Here is a 26,009-nt window from a genome sequence, read left to right on the forward strand (position 1 = left end):
ACATTTCGCAAATGCTTCCGTAAGATTTGAATAATAAATTGATTATTTTGATCTTGATCATATTGATTTTGAAGACAAAAAGATATTTACTGTCATGTATTGGAAATATGGTAATGTTTGATATGATACTAAATAAAGTAACCATATGATAAGAGTGCTTTCCTGCTTAGCATAAGGTTCAAATTTAAAACCCACAGTTATTTTTAAAAGAAAGACGATGCCAAAATGCAGTTTCCCAAATGGTGTTTTCATTCATGGACGTGCGAAAGCGGTGCGAAATTGTGGGTAAGAAATGTTTCACAAAAGCATGCTTAAAGAGTTCAGAAAGATTTTTAGTCTGGGACATATTCAAATCTAATCTTATGGTTAATTCAAAGAAATTATTGAAAGAGAATAATACAGACATGACAGTTATTTCAAGCGAATTAACGGCATTACCTCAGCCTTTAGATATGTGTATCAATAAACCTTTCAAAGAAAATTTAAAACGACAGTAGAATACGTGGATGATAGTAGATACGTGGATGACAGTAGAATACGTGGTGATAAAAATATATAAAGGTAGGCCACATGCGTTATGCCAGTTTAGAAGCAATGTGTGACTGAATAATGAAAGCAAGGAATTATATTAAACCCGACGCAACTCGAAAGTCATTTAGAAATTGCAGTATATATTGTTACGTTTTTCCTATTCTTCTGACACCAGTTGTTGTGTTATTTCCTTCCTTCACGTTCGTACGGGGTTCATAGATTTGGAGTGAATAACGACGACACTTGATGAAGTATCGAAACACACTTTATTAAGACAATGCGCAATTAGACAGCTCCAAAACACGTTTTACAGTCATCGATGAACTACTATAAACACGCTGACACGATCAGCGACACAGCCTTCAGGTTATCAGACTATCACGGTAGAGACAGCTTCCTGCAAAGCACCCGACTCTGCTTTCTACTTTCCGGAGTACAGCTCCCGACTCTGCTTGGTCGTTCTCGGAACTCCACGTACTCTCGAGACTCTCCACGCTACAACTCGTGTTGCACTCGGCAAGCACAGCTCCACACAGAGCACAGCTCCTAACTCACGGTTCAGTCGTTTCCGGTCGCTGTTTACTATCAACACGAGAAATCCAAAAGAAACCCTGACACGGAATATTCAGATAAGTAACATTCTGTTCTCTATACAATATCTTATTCTCTATCACTAAAGCGCCATTAATTTTTTTTATTTATTATTTTCATAAGATTCTAGCATTATACAATAGTTAGTAATAGTAGCAAGTCATGCGGTTCTTTTCTTCGTAACTATTCGGTAGAGACGCCACATTCCTTATCAGTAGTCCGTTCTTATCAGCAATTCACACCCTTCGGAGGCCCCCCTCTTCGTTCTTAGGAATTTCTTGAGAGGGAAAAAATGGGGATCTCTTGACCAGCAATGAGTATAGATTGTGATTTTTGTAACTAAGATCCCCGACTTTTTTTTCTTTTTTTTTTTTCAGGTATCAAACTTAGAATTATGAGCAAATATAAATACAGAGTGACGGAATTTGTTAAACTTGTACTATAATAAATTACAACGGTTAAATTAATAAATTAATTTTATATTTAACTAATATTTAAGAAAAATAAACTGTATGATTTATTTTTGTTGATATGCTCTCACACTGTGTATGGATTTATGATTTTGTCAATTACTGTTTTTCCGAAATATACATGAATTTTTTGGGAACGGTAATAGTTAATGTTACTTTAGTTAAAATATTATGTACATCTCTGTGATGATATATGTCTTTTCTAGTTAGGTCTCAAGATAAAGGCATACACATTACCATGTAGGAATTCCCCCTTTTTTTTTTTTTTTTTTTTTTTTTTTTTTTTTTTTTTTAACTTAGCTTAAGTTTGCTTCTTAAATACACTAATTTTTGCAAATGAACTCCTTTTACTCATGGACACAATCGTATTTTAGGATATTTTCTACTTCTTTTCCTTTTCTTTCTATAGTACCTTTTTTTGTTTTCTTTCCCCTCTATTATTTCTTGGGCCATTTATTTTAAATTTTATTTTGTCCCATCTTTTCTTTCTGGCTTTTTGAACTCGCACAAAATGTACGAAGTTCCTTTTTACTCTCCTCAAATACGAAATTGCCCCCCTTTCTATATACCTTTCCTTCGCTTCGTCCATCGGTGCAGAAAGACTTAGCGGGTGCAAAACAAGACATCTGTCTACTTTGTCTGTCTGTCTGTTATAATTATTTGATTGAATGAGTTTAAATTTGTCATTTCCTTTTTTGTTAGAAGTAAGGCTCCTATAGGAGCCTTAGTTAGAAGGTCCTCGGTTACAGCAGGAATGTTTGGCGTTGAAGTCCCCTCCGACAATGGTAGAAGTTTTAGAATTAAGAAGGTGAATCAATTCTTGTGCGCCGGGATTATTACTTGGTAGGATGTATATATTCGAAATTTTGAATTTTTTATGTTCTATTACAGTTTCTATTGTGTTACTTTCGAAAGTGGTGCTGGGATTAGGAATCTGAGAGTGTTTTATGCTCCTTTTAACAAATGTGATGATGCCACCGCCTCTTCCTGTCTCACGATCCGTACAGTAGGTGTTATAATTAGCATAAAGTACTTTGAGTGCTGGTTTAAGGTGAGTCTCTTGTATGAGTATTATGTCAAGTTCAGTTTCAATAATGAGGTTGGATAATTCATCTTTTTTATGGTAAAGACCGTTTGCGTTCCAAGAGAGGGTAGTATAATGTTACGGAGTCATTATACTTCGCGTATAAACTGCCTCCTCCTCACCTGTCTCTTATCCGCACCTAATTCGATTTTTCGCACTGCAAGCAGAAAGACGTAGTAGGTGCAAAAGAAGACATCTTTTCTCTAACCTTCTCTTCGTTGCAAGAGATTTCGTTTTCTTTTTTCCATAGCTAAATACTTTTCATATTGTTTATGGTGAAATCTGTAATATCAATGGCAGTTTCAAATATCCAAGTTCTTCAAACTGTTAAGCAAACTGAGAAGAGAAGTATTGTTTGACTTCTGAATTAGTGTTAAGCATTGCTTAAGAACTCTAGAAAATCAAAAATAGCATATATAAGAAAACCGCTTAAATTCCTAATATTAAAGTCTTATATATACTTCGGCAAAAAATCATACTTATGATAAAATGACGAATTTAGTTTTCATGATATGTGCCTATAAATCATGGTATTCGTATATCACATTCTAGATATGGCTAAGTACTGCATATTTAGAAATAACGTAATATATTTATTTGAGCAAATTATTGAAAGCCGGCTACCTTGTGCAGGATCGGAACAACATCCTGCGGTATATAGTTAGTTATGTGATATCAAGCCCATAATGTTATACTTATGTGTATAGGGCACATCTGGAGATATGTAACTTATCATTTGGCAAAGGAAATGTGTTAAAAGATTTTCATGCATAGCTACACAGGAAAGAAGCCTTGTGTGTATGAGATATGTAATTATTCATTTAAAAGAAAATGTGGTTCAGACGTGGATATGCTTGTTATTCACACAGTACATAAATTTTATGTAGCTGTGTAACATACCATTTACTCTAAAATATGAGTTAAACATACATATACTAATCCACAGTGGAGGTACACCTCATGTATATGAGGCAGAGTCGTAGCTAGGGTTTTCAGCGCCCAGGGACAACTGAAGATTTCGCGCCCCCTACTGATTGCCAAGGATGGAAAACATTTAATTCTAAACTGCCGTAACATCAGTTTGGCGCCCCTTGGATTCTGCGCCCGGAGACAGGTGCCCTCCTTGCCCCCCTCTAGCTATGCCCCTGATATGAGGAATGTTACTAGTGATTTCAACAAAAGAGTGAGTTATGCAAACATATGTGTGTGTTCATACAGGAGAGGAACTTGATCTGTGCAAAAAATGTAATAAGTTATTTAGACAAAAGTATCAGTTAAGCAAGCATATGCTCATCTATGCAACAGACATCGTGTGTGAGGAGTGTAAGTTGTCATTTAGAAACAAAAGTAATTTAATCAACATACACTTATTCACACAGGAGAGAAACCTCGGTTTAATCCTAGTATCCGGTGCATACGGGATTTGGCTACTTTTGGCGACTTTATGATGAGCAGTATAAACCGGACATTGCGATGAGTAGTTAACGGGTCATTCAAAGAAAATATATAGTTAAACATAGTATATACTATGTTATATACACACATAGTATATAATGTATAGTATATATATATATAGACGTTCTTTGGATCATTTTCGGTGTTGGCGATAATTTTCAAAGTCGCGCCAAGGCTGCACCGTATACTAGGATTTTACCAAAACCTCATGTTTGTGATGTGTGTAATAAGTCATTTAGACTAAAGTGTAATTTAAACAGGCATCTGTTTATTCTTATTCACTCAGTAGAAAAACTGCATGTGTGTGAAATATGTAGTATGTCATTTGGACAAAAGCGTTATTTAAATAACCATATGCTTGTTCACATGGAAGAGAAACCTCATGTGTGTGAAGTATGTAACAAATCATTTAGACCAAAAGCTGATTTAAATAATCATATACTTATTCATACTGGAGCGAAACCTCGTATATGTAAGGTATGTAACAAATTATTCAGATTAAAGAGGTATTTAAAGAGCATATGGTAATTCACACAGGAGAGAAACCTCATGTGTGTAAGGTATGTAACACATCATTTGGAAAAGAGGGTAAATTAACCAAGCATATGCGTATTCACACAAAAGAGAAACCTGTAAGAATTTAGTTTAAGAGTGTATTCAAGGAACGTAACGAGTTATTTAGACGAAAGCTTCTATTAAGCAAGAATATGCTCAGCCACATAAAAGAGAGACATTATGTATGTGAGGAGTGTAAGATGTCGTTTAGGAAAAAAAGCCTTTTAAATCAGCATAGACTTATTCATACAGGAGAGAAACCTCATGTATGTGAGGTATGTAATAAGTCATTTAGAGTAAAGCATGGTTTAAACGACCATCTGCTTGTCCACACCAGAGAAAAACCTTATGTGTGTGTTGTATGTAACAAGACATTTGCAAGAAAGAGTGCTTTAAACAAGCATATGCTTATTCACACGGGAGAGAAACCTCACGTATGTGAGGTATGTAACAAGTCATATACACAAAAAGGTCATTTAAACAAGCATATGCTTATTCACACAGGAGAGAGACCTTATGTGTGTGAGGTATGTAACAATTCGTATAGACAAAAATCTCATTTAAACAAGCATATGTTTATTCACACAGTAGAAAAACCTCATGTGTGTGATATATGTAATATGTCATTTGGACAAAAGTATTATTTAAATAACCATATGCTTATTCACACAGAAGAGAAACCTCATGTGTGTGAAGTATGTAACATATCATTTAGACGAAAGGCAGATTTAAATAATCATATGCTTATTCATACTGGAGAGAAACCTCATATGTGTGAGGTTTGTAACAAATTATTCAGATTAAAGAGGTATTTAAATTTGCATATGGTAAATCACACAGGAAAGAAACCTCATGTCTGTAAGGTATGTAATACATCATTTGGACAGAAGGGTAAATTAATCAAGCATATGCATATTCACACAGGAGAGAAACCTCATGTGTGTAAGGTGTGCAACATATCATTTGGGCAAAAGGGTAAATTAAACAAGCATATGCATATTCACACAGAAGAGGAACCTCACGTTAAAAAATCCAAAGGGTAGTTTAAATGACCATACATGTATCGACATTGGAAAGAAACCTCTTCTTTGAGATATGTAACAAAGCATTTAGATCAAAGTTTCTTAAACATTTTTCAGTCTTTACACCTTTCATCACTGAGACTTTTTCGTGATCCCCAGGACCACCATAATATTTACAAAAATGTTGTGGGACCCTGTAGGTATAGTGCAAATCTGACACATGCGTGAGTGAAACTGACAAGTTTTTCACTTGTACTGTAATATACTATTGCAGTTTTTGGTCATTAACTTTAATTTCTAATTTTAAGACATAGAACAATGGGAAAATTTTAAATAAGTAACAGGTAAAATGACAGCGTCACGTGCAAAGCAAGGAAAATGAACTTTTATATTATAAAAAGAATGCGTCAAAACGTTTTTGTTTTTTTCATTGTCTTACCTTTATCTAACTTCAGATACATTTTGTAAAAATATTTGGTAATTGTAAAATTATTATAATAAGTTAAAGAAATATCAAAACTGCTAAAATGTTTGGCGAACCCCTGCTGCAGGTCTCGCGACCCCCACAGTTTAAGAAATCCTGATTTAGACAGAGGAAATTTTTAAGAAACATGTTTATTTACACAGAATGGAAGCTTTTAAGTTAACAAGAACTTTTACATATTCAGTGCTTAAATTGCGCGGGAGCCCGGCTCCGGTACTTCTCAATTTTTAAGATAAATTACAATTTTAGCCGGAGCACACCAGAGCCCCAAATAAGATGAGCTCCGGTACTTCTTTTGATAATAAGTGCTTCATCAGCTATACTTTAAGTATATTTAATTTTTGTTATGATAAAAGAACTTTTTCACCCCCCTCCCTACGATCTGAACTTAAATTGAACCGGTGCTTCTTAGTTTTTGTAATAAATCATAATTCTAGCCGGAACGCACTGGGGCCCTGAATAAGAAGACTACGGCACTTCTTTTATGTAATTGAATAACAATTTTAGTAGAAAGTTTATCTCGAAAATTTTATTTTAACAATAAAATTATATTAAAAATCACTTATTTCAATTTATCTCTTTACATATGATTTAATTTTAATTATTTAATTACTTCAATCTTTAATTATTTCAATAAATAATAGTTAATTATCAATTAAATTATAATTATCTAATAATTATCGATTAAGTTATAATAACTTAATTATGTAATAATTATTGATTAAATAACAATTTATAAACATTAATTAAATAGCTATTAATTAATTTGATAATAATTAATTGTTTCATTTTTAAATTATTAATGAGTTTAATAGTCATTTTATTCACTTATTTACTCTTGTTCCTCTTTGCTGACGGTCTTCCATAGGGCTCCGGCACTTCTAATCTTAGAAATTAAGCCCTGTACATATTGTGTGCATTAAGAGCTTTTTCCTTGTGTGTATGTAACTTGTAATTTCATCTAAAATATTATTTATTCACTTCTATAAGAGGAAAACTTCTTGTGTGCAAGATAAGTCACAATCCACATGGTTTATCTTGCAAAATTGTATTGAAGGAATGCAAACTTTAAGCAACATTTGCTTATCCACAATATTTAACAAGTCTTCCTGTGAAGCAGAACAAGGATAAATTGATTAGTTTTGAGACATATCCAGTTATTCAAAATCAAGTGAGTTTATGTTTCTCACATTCTTCTCTTTCCCAAATATGAATCCATCACACTGAATTGCACTTTGCTTATGATGTTGATAAAACTTTGAATTTTGAAATATTAAATGCGATTGCAAAAATTTAATAGTTTTCTTTCACTTTGGAAAATTAACACAAAATTATTAAACAGAATGTATGGTTTTACTGAATACAAGTTTATAATTGGATCTGAATGTTTTAAAAATTTTTTAGAAATTTATTGGCATACCAATTAAATTTATTTAAAGAAGTAAAGAAAACGAAATTCCAGACATGAAATATGGTATATGACAGATTTTCCTAATGTGAAAACATTTTCTAGTTTTTTACAATAAAAAATGTTTGTTTTGGAATAAAACCACTCAGCATTTTCATTTATAATAGAAAGCCGTACCTTTATTTTAGAATTTTGAATACCAATTCATAAATGTGTTTGAAATGTATGAGTATTTAAATCTAATGAGTTTTTACTCAAACTAAAGAGAAAATATCTTATATAACAAAATATAGTACTTAATGGCTAAAAAAATTACAGTACGAAGTTCGAGATCCAGACTCGATGAGACTTAATTGATATCTGAAATTCTTCAAATCTGTGGCTGTTATCATGTAGCTTAGCTAGTGTCTGCTATTCTCTACTGGCAATGTATGATAAGACTGGCATCTAGAGATATGTTGTTGTTCTAAATTTTCTCTTCTGTTGCAAGCTGAGGAAGTTAGATTAGAATTATATTAGCTTAGTTATTTATGTCTATTTTCCACATATGCTGAAGGGCTATATGAGTCTCAAATAAATAAATTCCCAGACCTTGGCCACAGGGCCACTAACATTTTATTGCCTGGTACACTATCTGCGGATCCGAAATTCTGCTACCAACTGCCTCCCTAAATTCTAAAGATTTTAGATTATGAATACAATATGTGCCTCAGATTTTTATGACTTTTACATCTTTAGGTAATGGATGATACAGACAAGCAAATAGTGATAATGGATTAATTCCAAATGGTAATGTAGTTTAGATTGATATATTGCAAATAGTACTATTTTTAGCACAGAAAGGGCAAATACCAAAATTAGAAATAACAAGAGCTATTGCCTATTAAAATAAAAGTTAGTTTAAAATTAAGTTTGCTTTCAAATTAATCCAGATCACACTAACTAATTATATATGGAAAAATGCAAAAATACCAGCTAAGTAGTACGTCGAGAATTTCATAAAATATTAAAACAAAAATTTTTTTCAACTGAATTTAAACATAAATTCAAAAATGATAACATGAGTATCTTATCAGATGTTTCAGACTACAAAAATTTAATACAGTCCAAGAGACAGCTATCGGAATTTTGGATTTCATATGAAAAATATAAAAAAGCAAAGTTTCATATTAAAAGCATTGTCACTAACAGAAATACATAATAAGATGTAAAACATAAAAATGGTGTTATATGTATACATTATGGGTAGAGCTTATCTGGGATAAGTTGAATGCAAAAAGAGTACGTAAATGTCTAATGAAATGCTCTTGTTCCTTTGCATGTACATAAAAATAACACACTATGTATAATCTGCATGTATTTGAGTATGTAGGATATGTATATACAGATACAAGAATTTTATCAAAATCGTTACATGATAATTATCATGCATCATTGGTGAGTCTAAAAAAAACCACAAGCATCAATAGTGCATTATGGGTATATTTCCACATAATTTTAAATAAAAATTTTTGGACAGTTTAGCAATGACTTTGTGTTTGTTTGTGGCATTGTGAGATAATTGTTCTTAAAAAAAATTCAAACACTGTAATTATCACTCGGCATTCAAACACTTTGCACCGTCTAATTATTGGCTGAGCAAAGCTTTTATTTTACAATTTATTTTTTTGAGCACTTGTATGAAGGGAACAATCATTTTTTATTTTTAAGCAGAAAAGAATTGTTTTTATTAAATGAAATATTAAGTTTTGTTTCTTTTACCCAAATTATATATGTATATTTTTTATATCTGTTATTTCAAAGTGATATTATGGATGTACTTTGAAGTCAATTAGTGTGTTTTGCACCAACACCTGGAGACGAGAACCTTTCATTGCAAAGTCAGGCAGTCTAGTCCACTGAGATAAGCAATTTCTTGAAGCAGTTATTGATGGCATTTTCAAAAGGCAAATCTTTCTGTATGCCTTGAAAAGGCAATTCATAATACACATGGTAGCAATTGATAATTCCAGTAATAAATTATTGCTTAGTGTAAAATTTAAAAACTAGGCTGAATATAAATAATATAACCATCACACATGCCAACAATATAAGTAGAATGAGGTATATACACAATTTTAGCCAGATATATTTATAAAGTTGGGCAAAAGAGCTAGCTTATTAAGCATATCCCTTAAATATAAACCAACGAGATATTTTTATCCATATACATTTTAACCGCATATATTATTAATCAGAATGACCTGTGTATGAAATTTTGTAGCTAGTAGTGTAAGATGCTGATGTAGCCCGTATCAAGAATAATGCACCCATGTTGTTAAAAAATTTTATCAACTTTGTACTATTAAAATTTTTTGATCATTAAATAGATAAGTGAAAGTTCACTTACCTTCTAAATAGGGCTGCCCTGAACTGCCTTCTTTCCTTCTTGTCGGTATCTGTCTCTATGATGAACTTCGATTTACTGTGCAACACAGCTATAAACTTTTTAAGAAATTTTAATTCATATGAAAGATATCTACAAAATATTTACAAGTTATAATGATTACAAGCATAATTTATACGGAGACGGTCTATCGTTATACATCTGTTAGATGCGTCAGCCGTTCAACTGACTACTTTTAGTCTCTTTCGCCAGAGGGCGTTCGTGGAAGTAAAGTTCTAGTAAGCAAACGCGACACTCCCACCTTGAGGTCCAGTATCAACAGAGGATGGACCTCAACTGACCTGTAGTTCAAGTCTTTTGAGATTTCGTCATACGTCGAGTTCTGTACCTCACTTGCATATCTGACTCAGGTGTAAAGTTGAGTTCAAGAGGTATGAGGTTCTTAGTAGGTCTTATAATCTCCCCTTGTGCAGTTTTCAGTTTCACTAATCTAATGTGTCCGTCGTGGGATGGAAATATTTCCACGATTCTAGCTAAGGGCCAGTTTATCCTTTTTTCGTTGTTGGACACAATTACAAGATCACCAACTTTCACAGAAGATGGTTCGCGGATGAATTTTGAGCTTTGTTTTAGTTGCCCTAAATATTCTGATCGAAATCTTTTTCGTAAATCTTTTCTCAATTTGGCTCTGTAAAGGTATCTTTTATTGATGGATTTAGAATCCAAAAGATCTAATTCAGGAACTCCAGTCTCTGGAATTTCTGTTAGAAACATTGCTGGGGTGAGAGCTCTTAAATCCTTTACGTCTTCTGACAAATACGTGAGAGGACGGTTGTTCATAATGCTCTCGCAGTCACAAATGATTGTCAACAATTCTTCGTTGTTCAGAGAAGATTTTCCTAGTACCTTTCGAAGAATTCTCTTTAGTACTCCAATTAATCTTTCCCACCACCCTCCCCACCATGGCGAGGAAGGGGGTATAAATTTCTATTCAATTTTCTTAACTGTTGCATTTTCTAAGATAGAATTCCAATCTATGGTCTTAAACAAATTATTTGATCCAACAAAATTGGTTCCATTGTCAGAGTATACAGTGACAGGTCTACCCCTTCGAGCGATGAATCGCCTGAACGCGTGCAGGAAACTTTCGGTTGATAGAGATGAGACTAGCTCTAAGTGAACTGCTCTATATATTGCGCAAGTAAAAATGACGATCCATGTTTTTTGGCCTCCTTTTAAAATTAAGGGACCCGTCAGATCAACACCAATAATCTCAAAAATTAAAGCATCTCTTATTCTGTCTTCAGGTAGTGGCGCTTGAGGAATCTTATATGAATCAGAGTGGAACCTTCGACATCGTACACAGTTTTGGATAACCTTGCGTACGGTCTTCCTACTCTTTATGATCCAATATTTTTCACGCAAAGCGCACATAACGAATTGTACTCCAGCGTGACTTAGCGTTTCATGTTCAGATTTGATCAGTTTTAATACTAATGGATGTTCTGAGGGAAGTAAAACTGGGTAACGAAAGTCAGCATCATCGTCTCTCTGAAAGATACGTGTTTTCACTTTTATAAGGCCATTGGAGTCCATGATAGGTTCTAGAACACGTATTCTTTTATCTTTCAATCCTTCGAAAGATTCTCGTTGGATCAGTCGGAAAACCACTGTTTCAGCTCCTTTTAGTTCCTCGACTGAAATTCTCCCATGAGTTCTTTCAGATGGTGGTGTTGTAGCATTTTTAACGAATCTAAAGATCCAAGATACGACCTATTTATGATCTTTTCGAATTTTGAAATATTGTCAAAAAGTTTAAATTTATCTGTATTCGTGTTATTGCTGGCTGAAACCACAGTTCGTTTTCTCTCTCCATTTACTATATCGAAGTCAGGATGTTCTCCATCTGCAATAGGCCACTCTTCTGGAGGTCGATAAATCCAATCTGGTCCTTTCCACCATTCGGATTTCTTCAATTCTTTTGCAGAGCAACCACGAGATGGCAAATTCGAAGGATTAAACTTTCCGGGAATGTGATGCCAGTGATCTGGGTTACTCAATTTTCGAATCTCATTTACTCGATTGGCTACAAAAGTGGACCAATTTTCTTTCTGTTTTATCCAAAAGAGAGCATTTGTGGAATCCGTCCAGTAAAAAACTGGAACCTCTTTTAGTTTCAAGTCTTCTCTTATTGTATGAGAGAGCCTGGCTCCAATAGTGCAAGCGAGTATCTCTAGTCGAGGTATGGTGAGTGCTTTTAGCGGAGCAACTCTTGCTTTAGATTGTATCAATTGACAAATGACTCCACTCTCACCGCTGTGTCTAAGAAAAATGCAGGTCGCATACGCGTCCTTGCTTGCGTCCGAAAATACATGCAGAGTGGTACTTTCGTCTATTTTGGGAAGCAATCTAGGAATTTTGATGTCTTTCAAATATTTTAACTGAGATGACCATGTGAAAAATTTCCTTGCTAGATCATTCGGCAAATTAGTATCCCAGTTAATTTTCTGTTTCCAGCACTCTTGCAGAATCAATTTAGGCAAGAGAGTAACTGGACTAGTAAACCCAATTGGGTCAAAGATTTTACTCAATTCGGAAAGAACAGATCTTTTGCTCAATACAGGGTTTTCTTGATATTTTACGTGACAAGACAAAGTATCGTCAAACAAGTCCCATTTCAATCCCAATACTGACACAACATCTTCATAATCTTTATCAGAGAGGTTTAGAATTGAAGTTTCATTTTTAAGTCTATTATGTTTCCAACCTCTTAGGTCAAATTTTGCAGTAGCCATGATTTCTCTAGATCCTTTGATAAATGAGTTTAATTCTTCAATTGATTCCACGCTCGCTACGCAGTTATCCACATACATGGCTTTCTTTAGCTTTGAAGCTATTTCCTGATGATGTTTTGGTACATTTTCCAAATGGTAGTTAATCGTGGCAGCGAGTAAAAAGGGGCTGGCGTTTACGCCGAATACAACCCTTCGGTGCCGATATATAGTCAGTTTTTCAGGCTGTCCTTTCTCCCACCATAGGAATCGGAGGAAATCTCGATCCGCTGGGTTCACACCTATCTGAAGAAATGCTCTTTTTATATCCGAAATTACTCCATATTTCCCCTCTCGAAATTTTGTCAAAATTTTGGGGATCAATTCAAGATAATTAGGACCCTTTTCCAAGCAGTCGTTCAGAGACACCGAATTTTTCTCCTTTGCAGATGCGTCGAACACTGGTCGAATTTTGGTAGTCGAATTTTCCCGAAACACTGCTCTATGTGGCAGATAATGCCCTTTGATCTTTTCTGCCTCCGAAATATCGATAGGTTCAATTATTCCCTCTTCTACCCAATCCTTTAAAACAGTTTCGTAGGCTTCTAAGGAATTCTTAGTCTGAAGGGTTTTTCACGCAAGACTTCAGACGCTTTTCTGCAAGGATTCTATTATCTGGCAACTCAGGATGAATTTGAAGCCATGGAAGTGATACCTGATACCTTCCAGTGTCATCTCTTTCTAAAGTACGGATGAAATAATTTTCTGTAGCCTTTTCTATTTCTTGTTTTGTTTGAGAAAGAGCTGGTTCAGTTATTCCGATAGAATCAAGAGACCACAAGTCACAAATTTTTCTGTCACTAATGTGTAGTGATAAAAGAATTTCATTAAAATTCTTTCCCTTTACCTTCGTTCTCTCTAATATAGTCCAACCAAGGTGTGTATTCATCGCTACTAAACTCTCCGTTACGTGTTTTATTTCCCCTGTAAAGAGTTTTCCGGCATAATCTGCTCCTACAAGCATGTGTATTTCGTTAGGGTGTTTTTCAAATAAACAAGAATTCTCATTAGTTACATCACTGGGAAAAATTTTGTAACCTCTTAGTTTCTTTAAGCATTCCCTATCTTCCAATTTTGGAATATGTGAGCATATGGTTTTTTGGCTCAAAACTTCCATTTCGCATGTGAATCCTGTTTCTGGATTATTTAACTTAATCAGATAGTTGTTGTGATTTTCCCTTTTTTCTATTCCTCCAAAAAGCCCATGAGTCACACTTTCCTGACCTAAAGATTTTAGTTTCAATTTCTCCGCAAGAAATGTGCTGATATATGATCTGCTACTTCCGGTATCCAGAATTATTCGTATAAAATTGCTTTCACCATCTCCGTAAACATTGGCAATTAAAGTTTGCAAGATTACACTTTCATAGGATGAATTATTCGTTAAGGCCTTATTTTCAATTTGTTCTTCCTTAATTTCTCCGTTTTCGGTTTTAAAACACATTATAGTGGCATGTCGTTGTTTACATAATTCACACCTTATTCTAGAAGTGCAATTAAAACTGAGATGCCGTGGGTGTAAACAGCGATAACATATTAATTTCGCTTTACATTTCTCCCTTTTTTTCTCAGTAGACCATAAAGATGCTTGTTTACACGTTAAAGACTCGTGATCAGAAGAGTCGCAGAAAACACATGGTGTTTGTCCCCCCCCGCAAACTTGCGTTCGTCAACTCCGAAGCTGTGTGTTTCGCAATAGGTCTGGTTTCAATCAGTTTGTTATGCTTTTGCGGCGCCGCCTTTGGCTGGACCGTCTGGAATGTACGTTCCCGCGCAACTAACTGTTCAGAAAGAAATTCCACTAGGTGATTCAAATCGTAATTTGATTTCCGAACTGTTTTATTATACTCCAAAACCAAATATGGGGGCAATGTTTTAAGCAAAATAGGCGTTAATAAAGCTCCATATGTTTCTGAGGTCATATTTAATGATTCAAGACATCGAATATGTTTCTGTATATAATTGAATAACTTACGGAAATTTTGAATGTCATTACAATCTTTTAGAGGTCTTATTTTCAGTAATTTATCTATATGGGCGTTTATCAGTACATCTTTATTTCCAAATCTTTCTGTGAGGAGTTTAACTGAAGTTTCGTAATTTTCTTCGGTTAAATCGAAACCGTTAATGGTGTTATAAGCAGTACCTCCCAAAAAGGATTTCAAATAATTAAATTTGCTTATAGCGTCAAGCGTTTTATTTTGGTGTATGGCTGATGAAAAAGTGTTCCAAAATGTCAGCCATTCGCAGCTCTCGCCATAAAACTTCGGAATCGTAAGTTTAGGAAGCTTCACATTATGACTTTCGATTTTAACGTTTTCTATAATACTTTCACTTAACTGTTCAGTGCTTCGTAACACATTAAATTTTTGTTGTTCTATATTAATTTCTTTCAATTTTTTGTTAGCTTTGTATTTAAATGTAGTTATTCTTTCACGATATTCGTCAACACCGTTTAATTCCTGGTCAAGATAATTTACGTCTATTAATTTTTCTATATCGGCATCTATTTGTTTTAACTCGTTCGATTTTTCATTTAAGAGTTCTAAGGAAATTTCTAGTTCCTCTGCATTCACTTCTGTTTTTGGTAATTCAGTTTCGATTCGGCCAATTAATTTTGTAACGGCAGCCCTTATGTGGCCGCGTTTCCTTTTCAATGTATCGATGAATTCCGTCATTGTTTAATATTCAATTCAACAATTCAACAAGTATCAGCAATCCACTAATTATTTATGCTTATGTATCATCTATATAACTGATATCAATTTAGACAGTTTCAATAGTTAGGAAAACCGCAGTTACTGGCAGTCCCTGTTCGGGCGCCATGTTAAAAAATTTTATCAACTTTGTACTATTAAAATTTTTTGATCATTAAATAGATAAGTGAAAGTTCACTTACCTTCTAAATAGGGCTGCCCTGAACTGCCTTCTTTCCTTCTTGTCGGTATCTGTCTCTATGATGAACTTCGATTTACTGTGCAACACAGCTATAAACTTTTTAAGAAATTTTAATTCATATGAAAGATATCTACAAAATATTTACAAGTTATAATGATTACAAGCATAATTTATACGGAGACGGTCTATCGTTATACATCTGTTAGACGCGTCAGCCGTTCAACTGACTACTTTTAGTCTCTTTCGCCAGAGGGCGTTCGTGGAAGTAAAGTTCTAGTAAGCAAACGCGACACATGTAATAAAATTAGAGATTTTCTCAAGCAGTAATTTTACTAATACACACATACACATGAGTGCCATCTAAAGTGTTAATTCATTAAGCGTATGCAACTTCTTGACCATGTATACCATATTCCATTCAAGATAATTCAGAATGAGTTGCACACAAAGTTTTGAAAATAACAGTGTCAGATACACAAACATTCTAGAATCAATGTTACTACAATAATTTCTGCTCTAGTGCAGAATTGGGTGCCGCTTTGAGGACAAATTTTGTTCAGTTTTGGCGACGAAACCCCATGGCCATCAATTCAACAATGAAGTGTATGAATAAAATATAAAATTAAAAAACTTTTTTTTTTCAACTCTGAAAGAAATAATTTTGTCTAATGAATCTTCCTTTGATATTTATATATTAAAACCATCTTAAAAATTAATTTTGAATTGTTTAAGAAATCATGTTATTTTGCTTTTCATAATTTATTGTATAAAAGTTTAAATGAATAAGATGGCAGTTCTTTTTATATTTTATATCTCTATAATTAAATAGTCATCAATTAAAATTTTAAAAAATGCTTATGTAAGTAGAATATTTTAACAAAAATGGTCAGTTGAAAAAGGGACATTGACATAGTTTTGATTAGTCTTTATTCAAAAATATCACTGCCCTGCAAGAGTACGAGATAAAAATACAAATTCTGATAAAAAGCTGAAATACAAATTTTGACATTTCATACCTACTTCTTGTAGTTTTTCTAAGTAGCCCACCAGCGACCAAGTGAATAAGAAAGCTGAATATTGTTAGTTTGACTCATGTTCAAATCCCAATGAGCAGGCTGACTGCATGAGTGTTTGGATGGCTTTCCATATCAAACATGAATACAAACCAGTTTCCTGTAGAAAGTCCTCCACAAAGATGTATGTCTCCTTGAGCAGATATTTTCACGTGTTTTGCTTTAATAAATTAATCTGACGTAACCCTGATTATCAGTATACCCCTATAGAGACTGAAATCTGAAGCATACCTGAATTCTGTAGGTGTTTGTGTCTTCCATACAATAAACAAACATCCACCAGTGGTGAAATCCTTAAATATGGATGCTTCAAATCCTTGTAAATGGGCTGGCTGCATAAGAGTTTTTGTGGTTTTGGACATGTTTAATGTAATACAAGCCAGCTCACCTTAAGAAAGTTCTCCACAAAAGTATCCCCTTTCTGCAGATAACCTTCATGTGCTATGCAATATAAATAATCTAACCTAATTTAGTAAAAAAAAACTGTTAACAACAGTTTTGCCATATAACTGGGGCTCAAGTCTATGGTATTAATAAACAATTATCACCTTTTTTTTTTAGAATTAAAACTATTCTGCCTCTTTTAACTATTGCCTGTATGTGTGTCATGCCTTCAGACATAACATGAACATTTTGATTTTGTATCCTATCACATGCAGAACAACAAAGTTCTTTAATATTATCTACCAAACTAAATTTAGTGACGGTTTTCACACAAATTGAAAAATTTTTCTTATTACCAGGTAGATTCTTTAAAGAATCTCTGAAAACAATACATTGTCACTTGTGAAATGTGGTGTTACGTAGTTTACTGCCATATGAATTTTTTTTTTTCGGAATTTTGTATAATCTTTGCTTTATTTTCTCATATAACAGCATTAGTGCTATGTATTAAACAATTTTTATTGCTTGCATATTGAAATCTTGCTTTCATGTTTGAAATCATACACACTGGAAAGGAATGGAACATAGGGAATATACACTGAGATGGCATAAAATCCATAAATGTGATTAACAACTGTATCTGTAATATATATAGCCTACCATGGAATCTGGTGGCTAAGACTGCTGAACATTGATAGTTAGACAAACTCCAAATTATGGTGAACAAATTCACACCGTGGATGCTTCTGTGGCTTTCCCTATATAAAACATGAACAGAGGCAGTTCTTCATAGAAAGTTATCCATGAAGGCATCTTTTTTCCTTCATAGCCCAGCAGGTAAGACAGCTGAGCACTGATAGTTCAGTCCAAGTTCATTTCCCAGAGAACAGATTGGCTGCATGCATGTTTTCATAAATTCCCCCTTGCATAATATGCGTACAAGACAGTTTCCGTCAGAAAGCCCTCCTCAACAGCACTATTCCATCAAAGAATATACACTAGCATACTTTTCCATAACTTAATAAATCCAAATCTTAGGCAGACAGTTTGTGTCTGAAATCTGAACTATAGATATTAAAGTCTTTTTCTGCATATATATTTAAACAATACCTCAGAAAATAGAATATTAATTTTTTAATGTTTCTTGTATATTGTTAAGTGTATATCTAGAGATTGATAGATAAAAACTATGTAACTCAAGATTCTAATTTAAATTTGTTTTGCCCTTAACTCATAATTTTAATTTAGGTATTTTCAGTTTCTGTACTAAAAATAGTACCTGCTTATAATAAACCTCTCTGGACTGCGTCATTCCTCTATTAATCCATGTCAAGTGACTTCCTACATACACATTTCTAGTAATGTCTGTGTAGTCTGTCTATATAATGCTGGTGATGTTTTGTAATTCGAAACATAACCAGCCAATATTATTTTAGAGCGCTATTTATCAATTAGTCAAACAAAGTCGAAACTAATACTAATTCACTCTGAATTAAGATTTTGTACTGACCACAAAAAAATTATATAAATCATTTTGGATTCTCCCCCCCCCCACTGTACATTTATTTATGTTGCTCATAATTTTTAGCTTTGAAAATTTCCTGTACTAACAGCATTTATAAGAATTTTTGGGAATACAGGCGAGGTTATAAATAAAATTAGATATACCTCACTATGTTTCCGTTAATAATCATTTTTAATATTATTTGAGGACTATTAAGTTTAAAAACACTCTTTAATTTTATGAAAAATCTTTTCACATATTCTATCATATAGAAGTTTCATGCATAACATCTCAACTGGAAAAGGCAGTTGTAGGTTAAGCACCCGTCCCTTCCCGAAAGTAGATTGTGTATTACTGAGTCTTGTTAACTAGTAAGTTGGAAGGTTCTTTAATATACTAAGCAGAGTAATCTGCACCTCAGTTTTTAATGGAAGATGGTCCTGCGGGTGTTCCGAGGGTCTCCCAACTTTTATTCCTCTACTATCAGCTTCTCGAGAGAATTTTGGCTGGCCTTGTATTTTGAATACTCGCTTGCTTCACGCATGAAGAAAGCATGGATGATTGTAAATTTATAATAGCTCCACATTATAAGCTGACAAACATCCATGCACATGGTAGCTTATAATGTGAAGATATTATAAGTTTACCAATAGCTACGCCTTCTTCGGGATTCGAACCCAGACCATTCACTACGGCATTCAGCGTCATTAAACATTATACCGCCTGGGCAGCCCTATACATACCAACAGTATAGAAACACCAAATTCATACATAACCAAGTGTTTGGATTTTATTCCTTAAAATACACTATAGGTCGAACTAGGGATCTGGTGGCCTTTTTGCATGCACGCACTGCGCACTTAACAGAACTGGACTTGAATATGAGATAGATTCTGATATAAAGATGCAAATATCGACAGTTCAAAAAATTAGATTGTAGTACAGATTCATAAGAAGATAACAAATACGGTGCTGTTCATTAAAATTTCTATAGCAGGAAGCAAAGCAAATAACAGAATCATATTTATTGTATGTAGTATTGTATTTATTAATATAATGAGAGGAAGATATGATTAAATTAACAAGTGGTTTGACGTTCATAATATGCGTAATTCAGTACACAAAGCTGACACATCTGGCAGCCAGTAACATCTGTAATCCGGTTGAACATCTAATTGAACTAAGCTGATACAGGTACTTCATTCCATGCAGCTTTAGTTCTATTTTCTGGCGAGTGATGGCATGGCAATCTCCCGGCAAACCATGATAAGATGTTCTCATGAGTGAGAGGCCTGGAGAATGTGCTAATCAGGGCAACACTCGGAAACATTCTGTCTCAAAGAACTTCAGGGCAGCATAAGTTCGTCATCATCTTGTTAAAAGATAGCGTCAAGCAGGCCTCGAAGACAAGGTACGGGCATTAAGACATCACAAATGTAACGACATTTACCCACATTACCGGTTATGGGAACAAGAAGTGACCGGGGTGAAGGTGGAATGGCATCTCATGCCAACACGCCAGGTGCTGAGCCCGTATGACTTTCAGAATGCAAGCTGGCAACGTTCATTCTCCTCTGTGCCTCCACACACGGATGCGTTCGTTCTCATGCTGTACGCGAAACAGGTTTCGTTTGAATCACGATATGGTACACTCCTGTGCCCAGTGACGTCGATGACGTCCACTGTAGGTGCACCTGTTTCTGTTGCAGCGTCATGGGAAGCATCAACAGTGCTGACTGTCCGTGGTGCTGTAGGTGCACCTGTTTCTGTTGTAGCGTCATGGGAAGCATCAACACCGTGCTGACTGTCCGTGGTGCTGTAGGTGCACCTGTTTCTGTTGCAGCGTCATGGGAAGCATCAACAGTGCTGACTGTCCGTGGTGCTGTAGGTGCACCTGTTTCTGTAGTAGCGTCATGGGAAGCATCAACACCGTGCTGACTGTCCGTGGTGCTGTAGGTGCACCTGTTTCTGTTGCAGCGTCATGGGAAGCATCAACAGTGCTGACTGTCTGTGGTGCTGTAGGTGCACCTGTTTCTGTTGTAGCGTCATGGGAAGCATCAACACCGTGCTGACTGTCCGTGGTGCTGTAGGTGCACCTGTTTCTGTTGCAGCGTCATGGGAAGCATCAACAGTGCTGACTGTCCGTGGTGCTGTAGGTGCACCTGTTTCTGTTGTAGCGTCATGGGAAGCATCAACACCGTGCTGACTGTCCGTGGTGCTGTAGGTGCACCTGTTTCTGTTGCAGCGTCATGGGAAGCATCAACAGTGCTGACTGTCCGTGGTGCTGTAGGTGCACCTGTTTCTGTTGTAGCGTCATCGGAAGCATCAACACCGTGCTGACTGTCCGTGGTGCTGTAGGTGCACCTGTTTCTGTTGTAGCGTCATGGGAAGCATCAACACCGTGCTGACTGTCCGTGGTGCTGTAGGTGCACCTGTTTCTGTTGTAGCGTCATGGGAAGCATCAACACCGTGCTGACTGTCCGTGGTGCTGTAGGTGCACCTGTTTCTGTTGCAGCGACATGGGAAGCATCAACACCGTGCTGACTGTCCGTGGTGCTGTAGGTGCACCTGTTTCTGTTGCAGCGTCATGAGAAGCATCAACAGTGCTGACTGTCCGTGGTGCTGTAGGTGCACCTGTTTCTGTTGTAGCGTCATGGGAAGCATCAACACCGTGCTGACTGTCCGTGGTGCTGTAGGTGCACCTGTTTCTGTTGCAGCGTCATGGGAAGCATCAACAGTGCTGACTATCCGTGGTGCTGTAGGTGCACCTGTTTCTGTTGTAGCGTCATGGGAAGCATCAACACCGTGCTGACTGTCCGTGGTGCTGTAGGTGCACCTGTTTCTGTTGCAGCGTCATGGGAAGCATCAACACCGTGCTGACTGTCCGTGGTGCTGTAGGTGCACCTGTTTCTGTTGTAGCGTCATGGGAAGCATCAACACCGTGCTGACTGTCCGTGGTGCTGTAGGTGCACCTGTTTCTGTTGCAGCGTCATGGGAAGCATCAACAGTGCTGACTGTCCGTGGTGCTGTAGGTACACCTGTTTCTGTTGTAGCGTCATCGGAAGCATCAACACCGTGCTGAATGTTCGTGGTGCTGTAGGTGCACCTGTTTCTGTTGCAGCGTCATGGGAAGCATCAACAGTGCTGACTGTCCGTGGTGCTGTAGGTGCACCTGTTTCTGTTGTAGCGTCATGAGAAGCATCAACACCGTGCTGACTGTCCGTGGTGCTGTAGGTGCACCTGTTTCTGTTGCAGCGTCATGGGAAGCATCAACAGTGCTGACTGTCCGTGGTGCTGTAGGTGCACCTGTTTCTGTTGTAGCGTCATGGGAAGCATCAACACCGTGCTGACTGTCCGTGGTGCTGTAGGTGCACCTGTTTCTGTTGCAGCGTCATGGGAAGCATCAACACCGTGCTGACTGTCCGTGGTGCTGTAGGTGCACCTGTTTCTGTTGCAGCGTCATGGGAAGCATCAACAGTGCTGACTGTCCGTGGTGCTGTAGGTGCACCTGTTTCTGTTGTAGCGTCATGGGAAGCATCAACACCGTGCTGACTGTCCGTGGTGCTGTAGGTGCACCTGTTTCTGTTGCAGCGTCATAGGAAGCATCAACAGTGCTGACTGTCCGTGGTGCTGTAGGTGCACCTGTTTCTGTTGTAGCGTCATGGGAAGCATCAACACCGTGCTGACTGTCCGTGGTGCTGTAGGTGCACCTGTTTCTGTTGCAGCGTCATGGGAAGCATCAACACCGTGCTGACTGTCCGTGGTGCTGTAGGTGCACCTGTTTCTGTTGCAGCGTCATGGGAAGCATCAACAGTGCTGACTGTCCGTGGTGCTGTAGGTGCACCTGTTTCTGTTGCAGCGTCATGGGAAGCATCAACAGTGCTGACTGTCCGTGGTGCTGTAGGTGCACCTGTTTCTGTTGTAGCGTCATGGGAAGCATCAACACCGTGCTGACTGTCCGTGGTGCTGTAGGTGCACCTGTTTCTGTTGCAGCGTCATGGGAAGCATCAACAGTGCTGACTGTCCTTGGTGCTGTAGGTGCACCTGTTTCTGTTGTAGCGTCATGGGAAGCATCAACACCGTGCTGACTGTCCGTGGTGCTGTAGGTGCACCTGTTCCTGTTGCAGCGCCATGGGAAGCATCAAGACCGTGCTGACTGTCCGTGGTGCTGTAGGTGCACCTGTTTCTGTTGCAGCGTCATGGGAAGCATCAACACCGTGCTGACTGTCCGTGGTGCTGTAGGTGCACCTGTTTCTGTTGCAGCGTCATGGGAAGCATCAACAGTGCTGACTGTCCGTGGTGCTGTAGGTGCACCTGTTTCTGTTGTAGCGTCATGGGAAGCATCAACACCGTGCTGAATGTCCGTGGTGCTGTAGGTGCACCTGTTTCTGTTGCAGCGTCATGGGAAGCATCAACAGTGCTGACTATCCGTGGTGCTGTAGGTGCACCTGTTTCTGTTGTAGCGTCATGGGAAGCATCAACACCGTGCTGACTGTCCGTGGTGCTGTAGGTGCAACTGTTTCTGTTGCAGCGTCATGGGAAGCATCAACACCGTGCTGACTGTCCGTGGTGCTGTAGGTGCACCTGTTTCTGTTGCAGCGTCATGGGAAGCATCAACAGTGCTGACTGTCCGTGGTGCTGTAGGTGCACCTGTTTCTGTTGTAGCGTCATGGGAAGCATCAACACCGTGCTGACTGTCCGTGGTGCTGTAGGTGCACCTGTTTCTGTTGCAGCGTCATGGGAAGCATCAACAGTGCTGACTGTCCTTGGTGCTGTAGGTGCACCTGTTTCTGTTGTAGCGTCATGGGAAGCATCAACACCGTGCTGACTGTCCGTGGTGCTGTAGGTGCACCTGTTTCTGTTGCAGGGTCATGGGAAGCATCAACAGTGCTGACTGTCCGTGGTGCTGTAGGTGCACCTGTTTCTGTTGTAGCGTCATGGAAGCATCAATACCTTGCTGACTGTCCGTGGTGCTGTAGGTGCACCTGTTTCTGTTGCAGCGTCATGGGAAGCATCAACAGTGCTGACTGTCCGTGGTGCTGTAGGTGCACCTGTTTCTGTTGTAGCGTCATGGGAAGCATCAACAGTGCTGACTGTCCGTGGTGCTGTAGGTGCACCTGTTTATGTTGTAGCGACATGGGAAGCATCAACACCGTGCTGACTGTCCGTGGTGCTGTAGGTGCACCTCTTTCTGTTGCAGCGTCATGGGAAGCATCAACACCGTGCTGACTGTCCGTGGTGCTGTAGGTGCACCTGTTTCTGTTGTAGCGTCATGGGAAGCATCAACACCGTGCTGACTGTCCGTGGTGCTGTAGGTGCACCTGTTTCTGTTGCAGCGTCATGGGAAGCATCAACACCGTGCTGACTGTCCGTGGTGCTGTAGGTGCACCTTTTTCTGTTGTAGCGTCATGGGAAGCATCAACACCGTGCTGACTGTCCGTGGTGCTGTAGGAGCACCTGTTTGTGTTGCAGCGTCATGGGAAGCATCAACAGTGCTGAGTGTCCGTGGTGCTGTAGGTGCACCTGTTTCTGTTGTAGCGTCATGGGAAGCATCAACACCGTGCTGACTGTCCGTGGTGCTGTAGGTGCACCTGTTTCTGTTGCAGCGTCATGGGAAGCATCAACAGTGCTGACTGTCCGTGGTGCAGTAGGTGCACCTGTTTCTGTTGTAGCGTCATGGGAAGCATCAACACCGTGCTGACTGTCCGTGGTGCTGTAGGTGCACCTGTTTCTGTTGCAGCGTCATGGGAAGCATCAACAGTGCTGACAGTCCGTGGTGCTGTAGGTGCACCTGTTTCTGTTGTAGCGTCATGGGAAGCATCAACACCGTGCTGACTGTCCGTGGTGCAGTAGGTGCACCTGTTTCTGTTGTAGCGTCATGGGAAGCATCAACACCGTGCTGACTGTCCGTGGTGCTGTAGGTGCACCTGTTTCTGTTGTAGCGTCATGGGAAGCATCAACACCGTGCTGACTGTCCGTGGTGCTGTAGGTGCACCTGTTTCTGTTGCAGCGTCATGGGAAGCATCAACACCGTGCTGACTGTCCGTGGTGCTGTAGGTGCACCTGTTTCTGTTGCAGCGTCATGGGAAGCATCAACACCGTGCTGACTGTCCGTGATGCTGTAGGTGCACCTGTTTCTGTTGCAGCGTCATGAGAAGCATCAACAGTGCTGACTGTCCGTGGTGCTGTAGGTGCACCTCTTTCTGTTGTAGCGTCATGGGAAGCATCAACACCGTGCTGACTGTCCGTGGTGCTGTAGGTGCACCTGTTTCTGTTACAGCGTCATGGGAAGCATAAACCGTGCTGACTATCCGTGGTGCTGTAGGTGCACCTGTTTCTGTTGTAGCGTCATGGGAAGCATCAACACCGTGCTGACTGTCCGTGGTGCTGTAGGTGCACCTGTTTCTGTTGCAGCGTCATGGGAAGCATCAACAGTGCTGACTGTCCGTGGTGCTGTAGGTGCACCTGTTTCTGTAGTAGCGTCATGGGAAGCATCAACACCGTGCTGACTGTCCGTGGTGCTGTAGGTGCAACTGTTTCTGTTGCAGCGTCATGGGAAGCATCAACAGTGCTGACTGTCTGTGGTGCTGTAGGTGCACCTGTTTCTGTTGTAGCGTCATGGGAAGCATCAACACCGTGCTGACTGTCCGTGGTGCTGTAGGTGCACCTGTTTCTGTTGCAGCGTCATGGGAAGCATCAACAGTGCTGACTGTCCGTGGTGCTGTAGGTGCACCTGTTTCTGTTGTAGCGTCATGGGAAGCATCAACACCGTGCTGACTGTCCGTGGTGCTGTAGGTGCACCTGTTTCTGTTGCAGCGTCATGGGAAGCATCAACAGTGCTGACTGTCCGTGGTGCTGTAGGTGCACCTGTTTCTGTTGTAGCGACATCGGAAGCATCAACACCGTGCTGACTGTCCGTGGTGCTGTAGGTGCACCTGTTTCTGTTGTAGCGTCATGGGAAGCATCAACACCGTGCTGACTGTCCGTGGTGCTGTAGGTGCACCTGTTTCTGTTGCAGCGTCATGAGAAGCATCAACAGTGCTGACTGTCCGTGGTGCTGTAGGTGCACCTGTTTCTGTTGTAGCGTCATGGGAAGCATCAACACCGTGCTGACTGTCCGTGGTGCTGTAGGTGCACCTGTTTCTGTTGCAGCGTCATGGGAAGCATCAACAGTGCTGACTATCCGTGGTGCTGTAGGTGCACCTGTTTCTGTTGTAGCGTCATGGGAAGCATCAACACCGTGCTGACTGTCCGTGGTGCTGTAGGTGCACCTGTTTCTGTTGCAGCGTCATGGGAAGCATCAACACCGTGCTGACTGTCCGTGGTGCTGTAG

The 26,009-nt window shown here is 38.5% G+C and overlaps 1 protein-coding gene across 1 annotated transcript; it reads left to right on the top strand.

Moving 5' to 3' along the window:
• The first annotated feature begins 2,864 nt into the window (after positions 1-2,864).
• Positions 2,865-5,992, top strand: LOC146994468 (uncharacterized). The gene has a single exon (XM_085826178.1). It carries the CDS (start codon positions 4,839-4,841, stop codon positions 5,727-5,729), a length of 891 nt encoding a protein of 296 aa, XP_085682304.1. The 5' UTR covers positions 2,865-4,838; the 3' UTR covers positions 5,730-5,992.
• Positions 5,993-26,009: the final 20,017 nt, after the last annotated feature.

This window comes from Stegodyphus dumicola, chromosome 11, assembly GCF_044657685.1.
Source record: "Stegodyphus dumicola isolate Sdum_Otavi_A_Nest chromosome 11, ASM4465768v1".
Lineage (NCBI taxonomy): Eukaryota > Metazoa > Arthropoda > Arachnida > Araneae > Eresidae > Stegodyphus > Stegodyphus dumicola.